At 71.9% G+C, this 13173-nt stretch overlaps 1 protein-coding gene across 3 annotated transcripts; it reads right to left on the reverse strand.

Annotated features, from left to right (window-relative positions):
- Window positions 1–797: 797 nt before the first annotated feature.
- On the reverse strand, window positions 798–12232 carry SEMA4B (semaphorin 4B). Of its 3 annotated transcripts, none has more exons than XM_074880597.1 (15): window positions 12212–12232; window positions 8297–8470; window positions 5665–5825; window positions 5288–5350; window positions 5089–5187; window positions 4868–4979; window positions 4623–4739; window positions 4352–4509; window positions 3705–3886; window positions 3426–3576; window positions 3079–3289; window positions 2875–2990; window positions 2541–2704; window positions 2372–2466; window positions 798–2230 (listed from the first exon to the last, which is right to left on the reverse strand). In XM_074880597.1, exons 2-15 carry the CDS (start codon window positions 8397–8399, stop codon window positions 1455–1457), a joined length of 2508 nt encoding a protein of 835 aa, XP_074736698.1. In that variant the 5' UTR covers window positions 8400–8470; window positions 12212–12232; the 3' UTR covers window positions 798–1454. The 3 variants fall into 3 exon arrangements, with proteins under 3 accessions (XP_074736698.1, XP_074736697.1, XP_074736699.1); XM_074880596.1 differs by lacking the exon at window positions 12212–12232 and adding an exon at window positions 9791–9881; XM_074880598.1 differs by lacking the exon at window positions 12212–12232 and adding an exon at window positions 8627–8697.
- Window positions 12233–13173: the final 941 nt, after the last annotated feature.

A 13173-nucleotide genomic window follows, 5' to 3' on the forward strand; every position in this document is an offset into this window, starting at 1 on the left:
GGTGGCTTTTTTGATGTCCCAGAACAGGCTGGGCAGGAAGTTCAGTGTGCTGGTCCGGCTGGGAGCGATGCAGTGCTGGTCCCCAGGGGGGTGAAACCTGCCTCGACTCGCCAGCTCGGTGTGGAGCTCACCGCTTACCCCGGCCCCGCGCTCGTGCTGCCGGCGCTTCCCAGACACGAGGGCTCGCGCGTGGCGCCTCAACCCAGGTCCCAGCCCTCAGCCCTGACGGCGGCTGGTTCTGCTGCCAAAGCAGCTGGAGGGGGGGAGACAAGAACCTACCTGTGCCCAGGCTGGCAGTGGGGTCCCTCCTGCAGCACAACTCCGTGGTCCCGGGGAAGGGGCTGCCCTGCTTCCAGCCCCAGGCACCCACTTTTCTTCCTCCCGGTCACCTCTGCCTTCCTGCACTTCTCGGGGTGCTGGGAGGGCATCACCCCATTGCTCTGCAGCTCCCCCCATCCCAGGGGCCACTCTGCTCCGCCCCACTGGCCGCAGCAGGTGCCTCCACAGGGCCCCCAAACAACCGGGCGCTGCCTGATCTCGCTGCCACCGACGCCCGATGCCCTGACAGCAGCATCCCAGGGACCCTCTGTGCTCCCCGTGTGCCCCGGCCAAGCACACAGGGACGTTGCAGACTGCAGGAGATCTGACCGCCAGCACAATGCTCCTGCCCCGTCCATCTGTCCATCCCTGCCTGGGTGAGGAGCCACGGCCACGGGCTGGTTTTCCTCTCCGTGGGGCTGCTGGGATGGTCCCAGCCACAGTCAGCCCCGGGAAGGCACCGAGGCACCACACACGCATCCAAAGGAGACACCTGGACTTTATATAAAAACCACAAACGTTTCTGCACACACACGTGGGGACGCGGGGGTCAGTCGCTGCCCGGCCCGGCGCGGGGCGAGCGCCACTCCCTGCTCCCTCCCCGGGACACAATTCACATTTTCGACATATTAAAAACGAACCAAGCACAGACACACAGCACATGCCGCGGGCTCGCTGCGCCGGCACCGCCCGGCCGCACGCGTGGCTCCGGGTCCCGCAGCGGGACGTCACAGTGAGTCGGGGCGCGGGGGGGCTGCGGCTGCCCCCTCCTGCCCTCTGCATAGAGGGGGCCACGGCCCCGCAGAGCCAGGCGCCTTGTCCATCCCTGTGGCGGGGACGCTGGGCTGGGGATAGAGTCCCACACGTCCCTGGAAGGCACGCAGCACCCCTTGCACCCGGAGCTGCCAGCACCGTCCCCAGGAACGGGGCCAGAGTGGCTGAGGTGATGCCCGTGGAGCTCCCAGGGGAGCCAAGCCCCTCGCCGGCGGAGCGGGTGCCGCAGCAGGGCGTGGGCGCCACAGCAGGTCGCGGGCTCCGGGCATGCACACACAGACAACACGGACCCCGGCCATGGCACCGCGGTCCGGCGAGGCTCAGCAGAGCAGAGGCGGGGGCGGGCTCAGCTCTCGTCCCCGTCACACCACCGAGTCCTGGATCTCGGAGCCCAGGCGCACCCGGGGTCTTTGGCAGGCGGGAGACACCTCCACGAAGCTGTCCCGGACGTGGAGGGGCCTCTTCTCTGACTCGGAGAAGGCGCGTGGGGGGGCTGGGGGCTCGTGCACAGGGGTGCTGACGATGTAGTTGTCCTGCAGAGCCTGGTAGCCCTTGTGCTCAGGCGCCGTGCTGGGCAGGCTGCTGCCGTTCAGGGGCAGACTCTCCACCGGCTTGCGGGGCGGCTTCTGATGCCGGCTGGGGTCCCCAGGCTCCAGCAAGGATTTCATGCCGTCACGGTGGCGGTGCAGGAGGAAGAGGACCAGCACGAGGACGGCGGCGGCGAAGAGCACGCACATCACCAGGAACTCGGTCCAGTAGGTCTTGCCATCCAGCCGGGCTGCGGTGCTGCCCACTGCCGAGGTGCTCCGGGACGTGCTGACGGTCTCCAGGGCGTCCCGGCCAGCGGCGACCTTCCTGCCAGGGTCCAGTGGCCCGCGGGCCACCTCCTGCACACCCACGCAGTAGCTGGCCATCAGCTTGCGGAAGCCCTCCTCCAGTGACCAGCACTCATAGGTGCCTGCCCGCTCGGGGCTGCCCACCAGGATGAGGGCCCCGTCGGGCAGCACCAGGTAGGAAGCGTTGACGGGCACCCCGTCGTGCAGCCAGCGCCGTGACGCCAGGTTGGAGAGCAGCCGGCATGGCAGCGGCCGCACCGCATTGGGTGGCAGCTGGATCCGCTGGCACGGGGCGCCCGAGGCTGAGGGGAGACAACCCGTGGAGACGTCAGCGAGGCCGCGGGGACCCCCAATGCAGGCAGGGGCGGGGATGGGGGGTGCTGGGTGGGACCCTGGGAGGCACTGGGACATCCCGGGCCTGGGCAGCACCCACCGGAGCTCACCTGGGGGCAGGAGGACGCGGGGACGGGGCTGGGAGGTGTTGGCCAGCTGGCAGAGCCGCTCCGTGTCAGCGGCCTCGATGTCCTGTGCCCAGAGCCTGGGGACAGAGCGGAGTCAGGGCAGCGGGGTGCCGCGGGGTGCCGCGAGGTGGGGAGGGGGTGCAGCACTTACTGGGGGTGTGCCGGAGGGTGCAGGGCGGCCCTGCGGCAGGCACCCCGGCTCCAGGCGCAGAAGGGGTCCCGTGCCAGCACACACTCCCCGCAGCTGCGGTACAGGCTGCAGTTGGCGAAGGGCACCTGAGCCACCGCGGCATAGGTGGCTGCGTACACCAGGCCCTGCGGGAGGGGGCACAGCGGGGTCAGCCAGCGGCCCCGGCGCTGTGCAGCGGGGTCGGCTCCTGCACACCTCTTGGCCCCCAGCCCCCAGGCAGGACCTGCCCCACGCGCGGGCCAAGCCCAAAGCACCCCCCCACCCTCGCCCCAGTGCGCCCGTGCCCTGGTCCTGCCTGCTCCTGGTCCAGCAGCAGCTGCAGAACAGGCTGGCCAGCGGGGAAGAGGCGGATCTCCTCGATGATGTGCACCCCGTGGTTCACGCGCACAGCCTTGTGCAACCGGCCATCGTCTGCGAACACAAGGGCCGTGCTGAGTGGGGCCGGGGCGGGGGGGCGGGACACAGCGCACTGGCACCCGCCCTGCACCCTTGCACCCACCTGTGCCCAGGAAGAGGACGTCATAGGTGCCGTGGAGGCCCTGAGCACGGTGGACGCCGATCTGCTGGTAGCGCAGGCGGCTCTGCAGCAGCAGCGGCTGGCTGCGCACTGGGCTGTCCATCAGGAAATGGTCCTTGATGAAGTTCAGCACCCGGTCCGGCATCTGGAGGGACGAGTTGATCTTCAGGTGCCGCGTGTGGCTGGTGATGCACTGGGGAGAGAGGAAGGGGCTTGGCTGGGGCGCAGGGTGCGGGTGGGTGGCCGTGCCGCAGCCGCTGCCAGGACTGGGAGAGCATGACGGGCTGCCCCGTGTCCTGTGCTCGGGCAGGAACCGGGGAGGCACCTACCGTGCCCGGCCGGGGCTCCGGCACGGGGCCGGTGTCTGTGTACCACTGCTGCGTCTCGCGGTTCACCTCCTTGTAGAGCCCGCCGAAGGCTCGCTGCACACTGCGCATGGGGAAGGCGCACACGGCCGAGCTGCCCAGGCCGCCCTTGTTCCTGCCGGGGGAGAGGCAAAGCCCGCGGCAAGATCAGGCACCCCATCTCTGCCGAGCCCCCCATGCCTCCCCGCAGCCCGCCGACCGCCCTGCAGGCAGCGCTGCCAGGTCCCCCACCCCGCCGCTCACCACTGTGAGGTGAAGACCCCGTAGAAGAGCGTCTCCCTCCAGCGCAGCTCCCCTGGGGTGAGCACGAAGACGTCCTGCAGCACGTTGAAGGGGAAGCCGTCCTCGGGGTGTGAGCAGAGCAGCTGCGCCTTCAGGAAGGTCGTCCACCGCCGCTGCAGCACGCGCTCCCCGCCCTGGTCCCCCTGCGCGGCACAGTGGGTCAGGGCACGATGCCGTGGCCGCCCAGCAGCGGGGAGCCCCGTGGGGCTGGGTGAAGGGAGCAGGGGTCTGTCCGTCCATCTGCGCAGCACCGCGGAGCCGCCCCAGTGTCAGGGAGCACAAGAGAAGCAGCATCCGAAGTGCCCAGGGGAAGGGAAACATGACCCGAGAGGAGGACGGGGCTCGTGTCCCTCATGGCGAGGGGGCAGAGGAGACAGGGAAGGGTTGCTGCCACCAGCGGGGCCGGCGGGAGCAGCAGGCTCGAGCCACAGAGCCACTTCGGAGCCATAACTCCCCAGAGGGGTCTCCCCTGGGTACTGGTCCCCTCCTGCGGTGTCCAGAAACTGGGGGACGGAGACGTGCAGGGTGGTCCCACACCCCCCCCAACCCCAGCAGTGAGTGACACCCTGGGCACAGCCCCCACACACTCCCCACTGCCCCGCACCCACCTTGCACACGCGTGCGATGCGGGAGACGATGGTGTTCTCGAAGTAGTCAAACTCCTTGCCAGTCTCACTGAAGAAGAAGTAGACCTTGTCGTCGTCGCCCTCGGGGTTGCCAGCAGGCAGGCTCTCCCGCAGGTAAGCCGAGCCCACGAAGACCGGGTCTGGGGACACAGGTGCCCTCAGCATCGCCTTGCCACCGGGCTGGCCCCATCCCCACACCTCCCCCATTGCGGGGGATGGAGACCCCAACCCGCCGTGCCACCCTGGCGCCCACCCTGCAGCCAGTTAAGGGAGTTCTCCGTCTTGAGGGCGATGCGGCTCTCCTGGCTGCGGTAGATAGTGGGCTCGTTGCCCTGGAAGTTGCTGACAGTCCCGGCGTAGAGCTCGCCGTCTGCCAAAGAAAGAGACGCTCCCGCTGGGACCCAGCACACGCCACCAGCACGGCCCCGCTCCCCCACCGTGTCCGTGCCGGGCTGAGGCATGGCGGAAGGGTGAGGGTCCCGGGGCGGTGTGCCTTACCGACCATGACGGCCGTGGACCGGTACTCGGGGTCGAAGGGGCAGCGTCCCTTCCCATCCTCCAGCAGCACCTTCCCCGCCGCATCCCGCTCCAGGCTGAAGCGCTGCACGTTCTGCAACAGGACCAGGGCCGTGAGCCGGCAGCGCCTGCCCCAGCACCCGGGACCCCCCGGCACGGGGGGGGCCGCCCCCTCAGCGGCGCTCCCTGCTCCCCACGCTCACGATGTAGGCGCAGGCTGGGCTGAAGGCGCAGGTCCCGCAGGTGTAGAGGTGGGTGCTGTTCAGCTGCAGCAGCATCTTGATGTAGTTGTGACAGTCCCTCTGCAGGGGTGAGAGGATCCGGCTCAGCCCTCCCGCCTGCACCCCGGCACCAGGCGCTGCCCACCACAGCCCCCAGACACCCCCCGGCAGTGGGGCTCACCTGGGGGTCCTTCCCCTTGAACACGCACTGCCTCTTCTTCTCCTCATCCGCGCTCCACAGCAGCTGCAGAGAGGGGACGGTCACTGGGAGCCCCCCTGCCACCGGCTGGTCCCCACACCCCCCTTCCCTGATGCTCACCCCCAGCATCAGGCCCCTCCCCACCTCAATCACGCTGGCTGGGGCCAAGCACCCCAATGCCTGGGATGGCGGTGGGGGGTGGCTGCCTCCGCACCGTCCCGAGCAGCTCCCAAAAGTGCAGCAGCTTGCACAGACCCCAAATGCCACTGGGGAGGGGACCCCCTGCACCAGAGCCAGCTCGGTGCCCCCTCCCCAAGAACCCCAGGAGTCCATGGTCCTGCACGGGGGGGGCATCTCACCCTGTGAGCTGGTGTCCCAGTCTGGAAGCGGCTGGTGTTGACGGCGAGGAGCAGCTCACGAGCCCCCAGGTAGAGCGTGCCGCCGTCCGGGCTCAGCAGCAGGGCCGTGTAGTTGGACGCACCGGGCACCTCGAACCGCTGCACCACCCGCTCAGCCGAGTCTGGGGAGGGAGAGCAATGGGCATCAGCTGCACCACGGCTCGCTCCTGCACCCACCCGCGCTGCCGGGGCCGGATCCGGCTCTCCCCACGCGCTCGGACACCCGGAGCACCGCGGCGAACCGTGCGTGGCCGTGATAGCATCCGAGGGCCGCCTCTGCGCTGCTGCCAGCACCATCCACCGCCTCGTCCCGGCCTCGGGGCATGCCACAGCAGCCCTGCCCGGCGTTGGCCACCGCAGCCAGGGCTGCGCTTGCCCGGCTGCACAACGGTCCCTGGGGCTCAGCCCCACTGCATGGGTGGCCCAGCCTGGCCCTGCGGGGACCCCGAGTTTGTGGCAGGGAGAGACGGGTGCCGGGACCGGCTGCCCACGCCGCGGGTGCCCATGCCGGACGCCGGGGCAGAGGTTGGGGCTGAGTCACGGCGCGCCTGTCCCGCGTGGGTGGCCGGGCCCCGGAAGCCTTTCCTCTCCCGCAGCCGCTCTGAATCAGATGGGCCCGGCTGTGTCAGCGGGACACGTCGGGCTGACTCACGCTGACAACTCCCTCACCCCTGACACTCTGGGGATGCCCCGACCTTCCCCGAACCCCTGCCCGCACCCAGATCCCTGCCGGGATGGCCCCGGGGCCCCCGCGAGCCCCCGCGACGGCTGGAGGTGCTGCAGGGCCGGACCCTGCTCCTCTCTCCCGACCCTGTTGCTCCATGAGCTCCGGCTATGCTGGATGGGGGGGGCAGCATCTCCCCAGTCCCCGGGGGCTCTGCTGGCCCCTGGCCCAGCACCCCCGGCTCAGCAGCACGGGGGGAGAGATGCTGACCCCCCCCAGGGCATCCTCCCACGGGGGGTCCCACATCCCAGCACCAGGGCACAGCCCAGCACAGGCAGCGGAGGGGCAGCGGGGCCCCCCCCCGCCCCGGGGAGCTGCGGGAGCTGGTGCCGGCTGCCAAGGGACCTGTTAGGACAAGACCTGCTTCTTCCAGACAAACCTGCTGGAGGCACATCCAGCGCTTCCCGGGGAGCAGCTCCTCAGCTCCTCCCTCCCTCCGACCGCGCTCCCCAGGACCCACCACTGGGCACATGCTGCCCTCCCGCCCCCCTCCGCCCCCCGGCTCCCCGTGGCAGTGCTGGGGTCCGGGTCAGGACCCCCCCCGTGAGCTGCAGCCCCCACAGCCGAAGCAGCCTCCGCAGGTGGGCAGAGCTCGGCCAGAACCGGTCGGTGCAGGCAGGGCCGGGCAGCGCGGCTCGAGGCGGCACGGCGTGGCACAGCATGGCACGACGCCGAGCTGGGCCGTCCCGCTGGCTCCCAGGCCCTCCTGTCCAGCTCAGCGGGTCCCAGAAGGCCTGTGGGGCCACCACGACTGTGGCCAGCAAGTCACGGGAGCACGTGGCGCGGCCACGTCCACGCCGACGAGCCGCAGCGTGCTGAGCCAGGGAGTGCAACCAGCTGCCCGTGCTTCGCTGCCAGAGCCGGCCCGGCCCAAACCACTGCACCCTCCCAGCGCAGGCCGGGCCCCGCTGGATTTAGCCACCTTCTCCTGGCAGCACAGCCCGCCTGGACACACGCAGGCGGCCCCTGCCACGCCATGGCCCCAGCGCCGGGCGATGGAGCTGGGCCCAGCAGCTGCCGGTGCTGAGCTGCCCGTGGAGGGTGGCCTGCCCCTCACCCCCGGCGTGGGGGGGGGTCTCCACAGGGCGAGAGGGGTCTGTGGGCCAGCCCCGCCACTTGCGAGGGGTTCTGCCTGGCCGAGCAGCCCCTCCCTGCCCCCAGCCCCGCTGGGATGGATCCTGCTGCTGATGGGGCAGCAGTGGGTCCAGAGCAGCAAGGGGCTGCGCAGAGCCCCAGGGGCTCGGCTGAGAGGGGCGGGGGCCTGCAGGCACCCCGCTGCCCAAACCAGCCCCCACGGCCACCTCACCACACCCCACGCGGGATGTGGCTGCTGCCACCCTGCATGCAGGGTCATGAGCACCCCGGGGTGCCCTGCGCCCACTTGCGCCCTCGGTGTGGGTCCTGATGCAGGGACGCACGGCTCCGTGCCCCGGCTGCCGTGCGTGGGGTCCAGGGGCTCTGCTGCACCCCACTTCCCCGGGGGGGGCCCCACTGCCCAGGGGAGATTCCTGCTGCCCGGGGGGGGGTCCCTGCTGCCTGGGGGGGGTCCGCTGCCCGGCGGTCCCCGCTGCCTGAGGGGATCCCTGCTGCCCGGGGACGTCCCTGCTGCCCGGGGGGGTCCCTGCTGCCTGGGGGTCCCCACTGCCCTGCGTCCCCCTGCGTCCCCGAGGAGCGCAGCCGCCCCAGCCCCACGGCGGGCCCCGGTTCACCGGGCCAGCTGGGAGGGTGCTGTACAGCCTCAGCACCGCCGGTCATCACAAGGAGATTCCACGCGGGGCGTGGGGAGCCCTGGGGTGAGGGGTGATGCTCAGCCGCCCCGGGGGAAAGGAGGGGGGGACCCGCCCGAGCCCCCGCGGGGCAGACACTCACCGTAGGGCAGGCTGACCCGCGGCACCGGCTCCTCCGCCGCCGCCACCAGCAACGCCACCAGCACCGAGTGCGCCAGGACGGGCAGCGCCGGCCGCGCCGCCATCCCGGGGCGGGCCGGGCCGGGCCGGGCCGGGCCTCCGCCGCCTCCCGCGAAGCCGCCCGGGAGCTGCAGACCTGCGGGGAGAGCGGGGCTCAACGGCGCGGCTCGGCTCGGCCCGGCCCCGGTACCGCCCCCGCCCGCCCCGGCCCCGGGGGTCCCCGCCCGCCCGAGCACCGGGGAGGGACGGGGCGGGACAGGGCGGCCACACGCGGGGCCCAGCCCAGCCGTACCGAGCCGAGCCGGGCCGGGCTCCGCCGAGCCGAGCCGAGCGCCCGGTACCGATCCGGGCTGCACCGAGCCGAGCCGGTGCCCCGGGCGGGGCGGGAAGCTCGGAAGAGGAGGCGGCCGGTTCCCCGCCGGGACCGCCCCCGCCCCGCCCCGCCGGGACCCGCTCCCGGATCGCGGCGGCTCCGTGGGGCACCCGGTGCTGCGAGCTTCCCCCGCCGTGCCCTGCCGGGACCGCCCCGTCCCACCGGTGCTTTGTCCCACGCACGAACAGCACCCGGGGGGGGGCTCCCACGCACCCACCCTCCCCTCCCTGCAGCAGGGAGCATCGACTGGCCTGGGACCCCGGGGATGGCCGTCCCGGGAAGGGCTGGGGACGTCTGTCCCGGGGGTGTCTGTCCCGGGAAAGTCTGGCCTGGGGACAGCTCGTCCCCCACGCTGCTCCCACAGCTCGAGCTTTGCTCCGGCTCCCCCGGGCTGTCCGGCCGCGCTGCCTGCAGGGGGCCCCTGGCCTCCCCCGGGGAACACCGGGCACCGTGGGGCACAGCCCCGCCAGGCAGCAGGACGCCTGTGCCAGCCCACCCCGCGGGGCAAAGCTCACCGGCACCGGTGCCCGCACCGGGCAGCACCCAGGTCTGGGGGGACACGTCCCTGCTAGCCCCCGCGCCCCATCCCTGGGGGTCCCGGGATGGGCCCTGTGGTGGCCACAGCGTGGGCCGGGTGGCCTGGACATGCCACCGAGCCAGCAGTGCTGGGCACGACTCTCCACCTGGGCCCACGGGGGGCTCAGCACCCCGGCCAGGATGCGGGGAGAGCTCGCGGCCCCCCCGCAGAAGCCCATGCGGACCCCCGAGAGCTGCCCGCTCGGGCAGCAGTTGCCATGGTGACGCGTTATTAATGACAGCTGCTTATTTTGCCATGGCGACGGGGGGGAAAGGGTCTCTCCTCGCAGCAGGCAGCTCTCCTGGGGCCAGGGCTGCCCTCCCCACACGCGAGGCAGAGCTCCACGCCGCCCTGCTTGGCCCTGGCACCCCTGCCCATCGCCACCCCACCAGTGGGGTCCGCTGTGAGCTCCCCGCCTGGGAGAAGCGCTCCCCACGCTCCCGAGACGTCTGCGCCCATGCTCCCACGCTTGGCACTGCTGGACGGTGCCCCTGCCCGGGCCGTACCTGGCACCCAGGGGCTGGGGCTGCCGGGGTGCCCCTGCCGCCCTCCCGGGCTCAGCTCCCTCCCTGGGCCGATGTCCTTTCCTGGGTCCCCACTGGCTCCACCCCACCTGCCTTATCAGCACCCTTTGCCCGGGAAGTGCCACAGACGGGACAGGGCTCTACGTCACCAAGACAGGCACGTCACCCTGAGTGGGGTGGGAGCAGACACCCCCGCAGCCATGCCCCCCCCCAACCCTGCCATGGCACCCCAGGGGGCTCTGGGGACCTGGCTATCGCCTGTGTGAGGCTGTGCCAACACCCCGGTGTGATGGCACGCAGTGACGGAACCCCCTGCGGGGAGGCTGGCTGCTCTGGGGGCAGGGAGGGAGGGCAGGCAGTCCTGGCCCAGGCTGGGCAGCGAGCAGGCAGCGAGCAGGCAGCGGAGCGAGGCCAGAGCCTGCGCCTTTAAGCGGGGCGGCGAGGCGCTCCCCACGGCTGCTGGCAGCCAGGCCTGTTTACGACAAACTCCCATTTATCTCCTCCGCCTGCCCACGCAGGCTGCCAGCGCGGGCAGCGCCAGGGGCACCCTGCAGCACCCTGCCCGCTCCCGCACCCGCACGGGCAGGTACCGGCACGCACACGGCAGCCGCGCCGCTGTCCCGGCCCACCCGCCACCTGCAACAGCGGTGGGTGATGGGGAAACTGCTCGGGGTGCCGGGCCTGGGCAGCACCATAAACCTACGGCCTGGGGTCACCGGGATTGCAGTTTCTGCACCCAATTCCCACACCGGCGCCCTCTGCCCTGTTCCGGCAGGCGGTGGGTGCCTGGGAAGACGGTGCAAGGAGCGGGCTGCGTGCGCCCCACTGCCGCTGCTGGTGAGCTCACGCCTCCCTTCTGCAGCCTGCCCCAGTGCAGGCAGCAGCGCAGGCAGCAGCGCAGGCATGTTCCTGCTCACAGACCTGCAGCCGGCTCGCACGCAGCCTACGCACCCGGGCTCTTCCTCCCGACCCACATCTCCCGTGGCTCACACGCACGCCCCCGGCTCGGCTCTCTCCTGGAGCTGCCAGACAACACCAGGCAGCCCCCCCCGGGCCCCCTCCCGAGCGCGGCCTCCCCTCGCCACGCACAGGCGCAGAGCGTGAGCGCGCTTGCACGCACACCTGCGGCCGCGCAGGCCACGGCCGTGCTGATTCACGCACAGATGCTCCCGGACCCAGCTGCTCGGGCGACGCCGTGTGTGTCCCGCCGCAGCCGGTGGCACAACCGCAGGCGTCGCGGCGGGGGGGAGCGTGGCACGGGCACGCCGGCTGCCCCGGGCACCCCTCGGGGAGCAGGGACGCGGGGGGCTCTGAGCGCAGGCGCTTCTGCATGCCGGGGCGCAGGGACTGGGAGGGTGTGAGCCCCAAACCAGGCCCCCTCGGCACAGCCTCACCCCCGCTGTGGTGCTGCCTGGGGGAGGAGGGGGTGTCAGGCCCCAAAAGCACCCACACGCGTGGGACACGCCACGCACACGCGTGCCCCAGGCCTGGCCCTGAGTGTGCACACACACGTCCCCACGAGCGACCCCAGCATGGGGCAGTTGCGTACCCTCGGCCAGGCCCCGTGCGTGACGCACACCCGACACAGATGTGAACACACGTGGGGAGGCCGCACACACCCCGGGCGGCAAACACACGCCTGGCAACACCCCTGCGGGGAACAGCCCCACGCGGCAGGGGGGCTGCCATGAGAACACCCTCCCCGAGGGTGCCTGCGCCCAGCACACACACGCGCACACACACATGCACACACACACATACACACACACACACACACACATGCACACACACACGTACACACATGAACACGTGCACACACACATACACACACACATGCACACACATGAACACGTGCACACACACACACACGCACATCCACACACACACACACCCCCACACACCCCCAGGCCACCCGTCCCCCCCGCCATGCACACATCCCTCGTGGAGCCCCGAGCACGTGCACACACAGCCCCTCGCACAGCCCCTGTGCGCACACACACACGTGTGTGTGAGCACACGCGCACCCCTGTGCGCCCCTGCACAACCCTTCATACCCCTGCACAGCCCTGCGCACCCCCGCAGCCCTGTGCATCCCTGCACATCCCTGCACACCCTTGCACACGCCTGCGCACCCCTGCACCCCGCGGTGCACCCCTGTGCAGCCCTGCACAGCCTTGCACACCCTTACACATCCCTGCACATCCCCGTGCACCCCTGCGCATCCCCACACCCCCCCCCACCCCCGCACACTCCCGCACGGCTGCACACGCAAGCTCGCAGGAACCGTGCACCCCCCCACACCCCCCCTCACGCAGCCGCCTGTGCACCCCCCCTTGCACACGCACACCCCCTCCCACCCCCCCCGTGCCCGGTGCTCCCCCCCCGCCCCGCCCCGCTGCTCACCGGCTCGGCGGCGGGTGCGGCGGGACCCGCCGGCAGCGGGGGCGGTTCCGGGGTGTTCCCCCCCCCCCCCCCGCCCCGCGGCTCCGGGCGGCTCCGGCTGCTCCGCCCGCCGCTCGCAACAAAGGGCCGCCCCGCCCGGCCGCCCCCGCCGCCGCCGCTCGGCTCCCGCCCCGCCACCGCCACCGGCACCGCCACCGGCACCTCCACCGCTCCGGGGGGCGGGGAGCAGGAGTCCGGGGGGCTGCCGGGGGGGTCAATCCCAGTTCTGGGGTGCGGAAGCTGGGGGGGGGGCGGGCCCTGGCTCAGCGTCAGGGCCGGGAGAGCCCTCGGGGCTGCCCGGAGTGATGCTGGCCCGGGACTGGTGCTGGCCCGCACACGGGCCGAGGCCGGTGTGTGTGTCCCCCCCGTCCCAGGCGAGGGTGGCTTCATGCCACCCTCAGCGCTGTGGGGAAGCTCGGCATGGCTTTTGGTGGGGTGCAGAGCCTGAGAGCCCGCGGGTTGGGGGGTGCAGCAGGGCGAGGAGGGGTTGGTGTCACGTGGTGGCTGCATGTGGCGCCAGGCATCACCCGGAGTCCCCCACGGTGACACCTGGGTCCCGGCCTTTTGGGGTGGCTCGTGGCTCCAGGCACCTCGGGGTGACGCTTGGCTCCCCGCGGTTTGGGGGGTCCCCGCGGTGACAAGCGCAGAGCTGAAGGCCGCTGGCGGGGTGTTGGCAGTGCCGGGTGTGCGACGAGGGGGTGACCTGGGCAGGACACACTCCCCCAGCACGAGAGACCCCAGCCCCGAGCAGAGCTGCCGTGCAGCCGTGGCAGCGGTGCCGGCCCTCCCCGGGAGCCAGCGTCACGGGGACTGGGCCGGGCGGGGGTCCCGGGTGGGGGTCCCCGAGCTGGCCAGCCGTGGCCCTGCACCCCCTTCCCGGAGCCGCAGAGCAGCGAGCACTTTCCAACCTTTCTCCCGTCCCC

The sequence above is a fragment of the Strix uralensis genome, chromosome 11 (assembly GCF_047716275.1).
Source record: "Strix uralensis isolate ZFMK-TIS-50842 chromosome 11, bStrUra1, whole genome shotgun sequence".
Classification (NCBI taxonomy): Eukaryota; Metazoa; Chordata; class Aves; order Strigiformes; family Strigidae; genus Strix; species Strix uralensis.

What these genes read in the sequence shown, in the direction of transcription:
- SEMA4B (XM_074880597.1), bottom strand. Translation starts at nt 8,399, where the DNA reads ATGGCGGCGCGGCCGGCGCTGCCCGTCCTGGCGCACTCGGTGCTGGTG. An exon ending in GCATCGCACGCGTGTGCAAG is followed by an intron (nt 3,887 to 4,351) that starts GTGGGTGCGGGG and finishes TGTGCCGCGCAG; the next exon opens with GGGGACCAGGGCGGGGAGCG. An exon ending in CGGAGCCCCGGCCGGGCACG is followed by an intron (nt 3,290 to 3,425) that starts GTAGGTGCCTCC and finishes CTCTCTCCCCAG; the next exon opens with TGCATCACCAGCCACACGCG.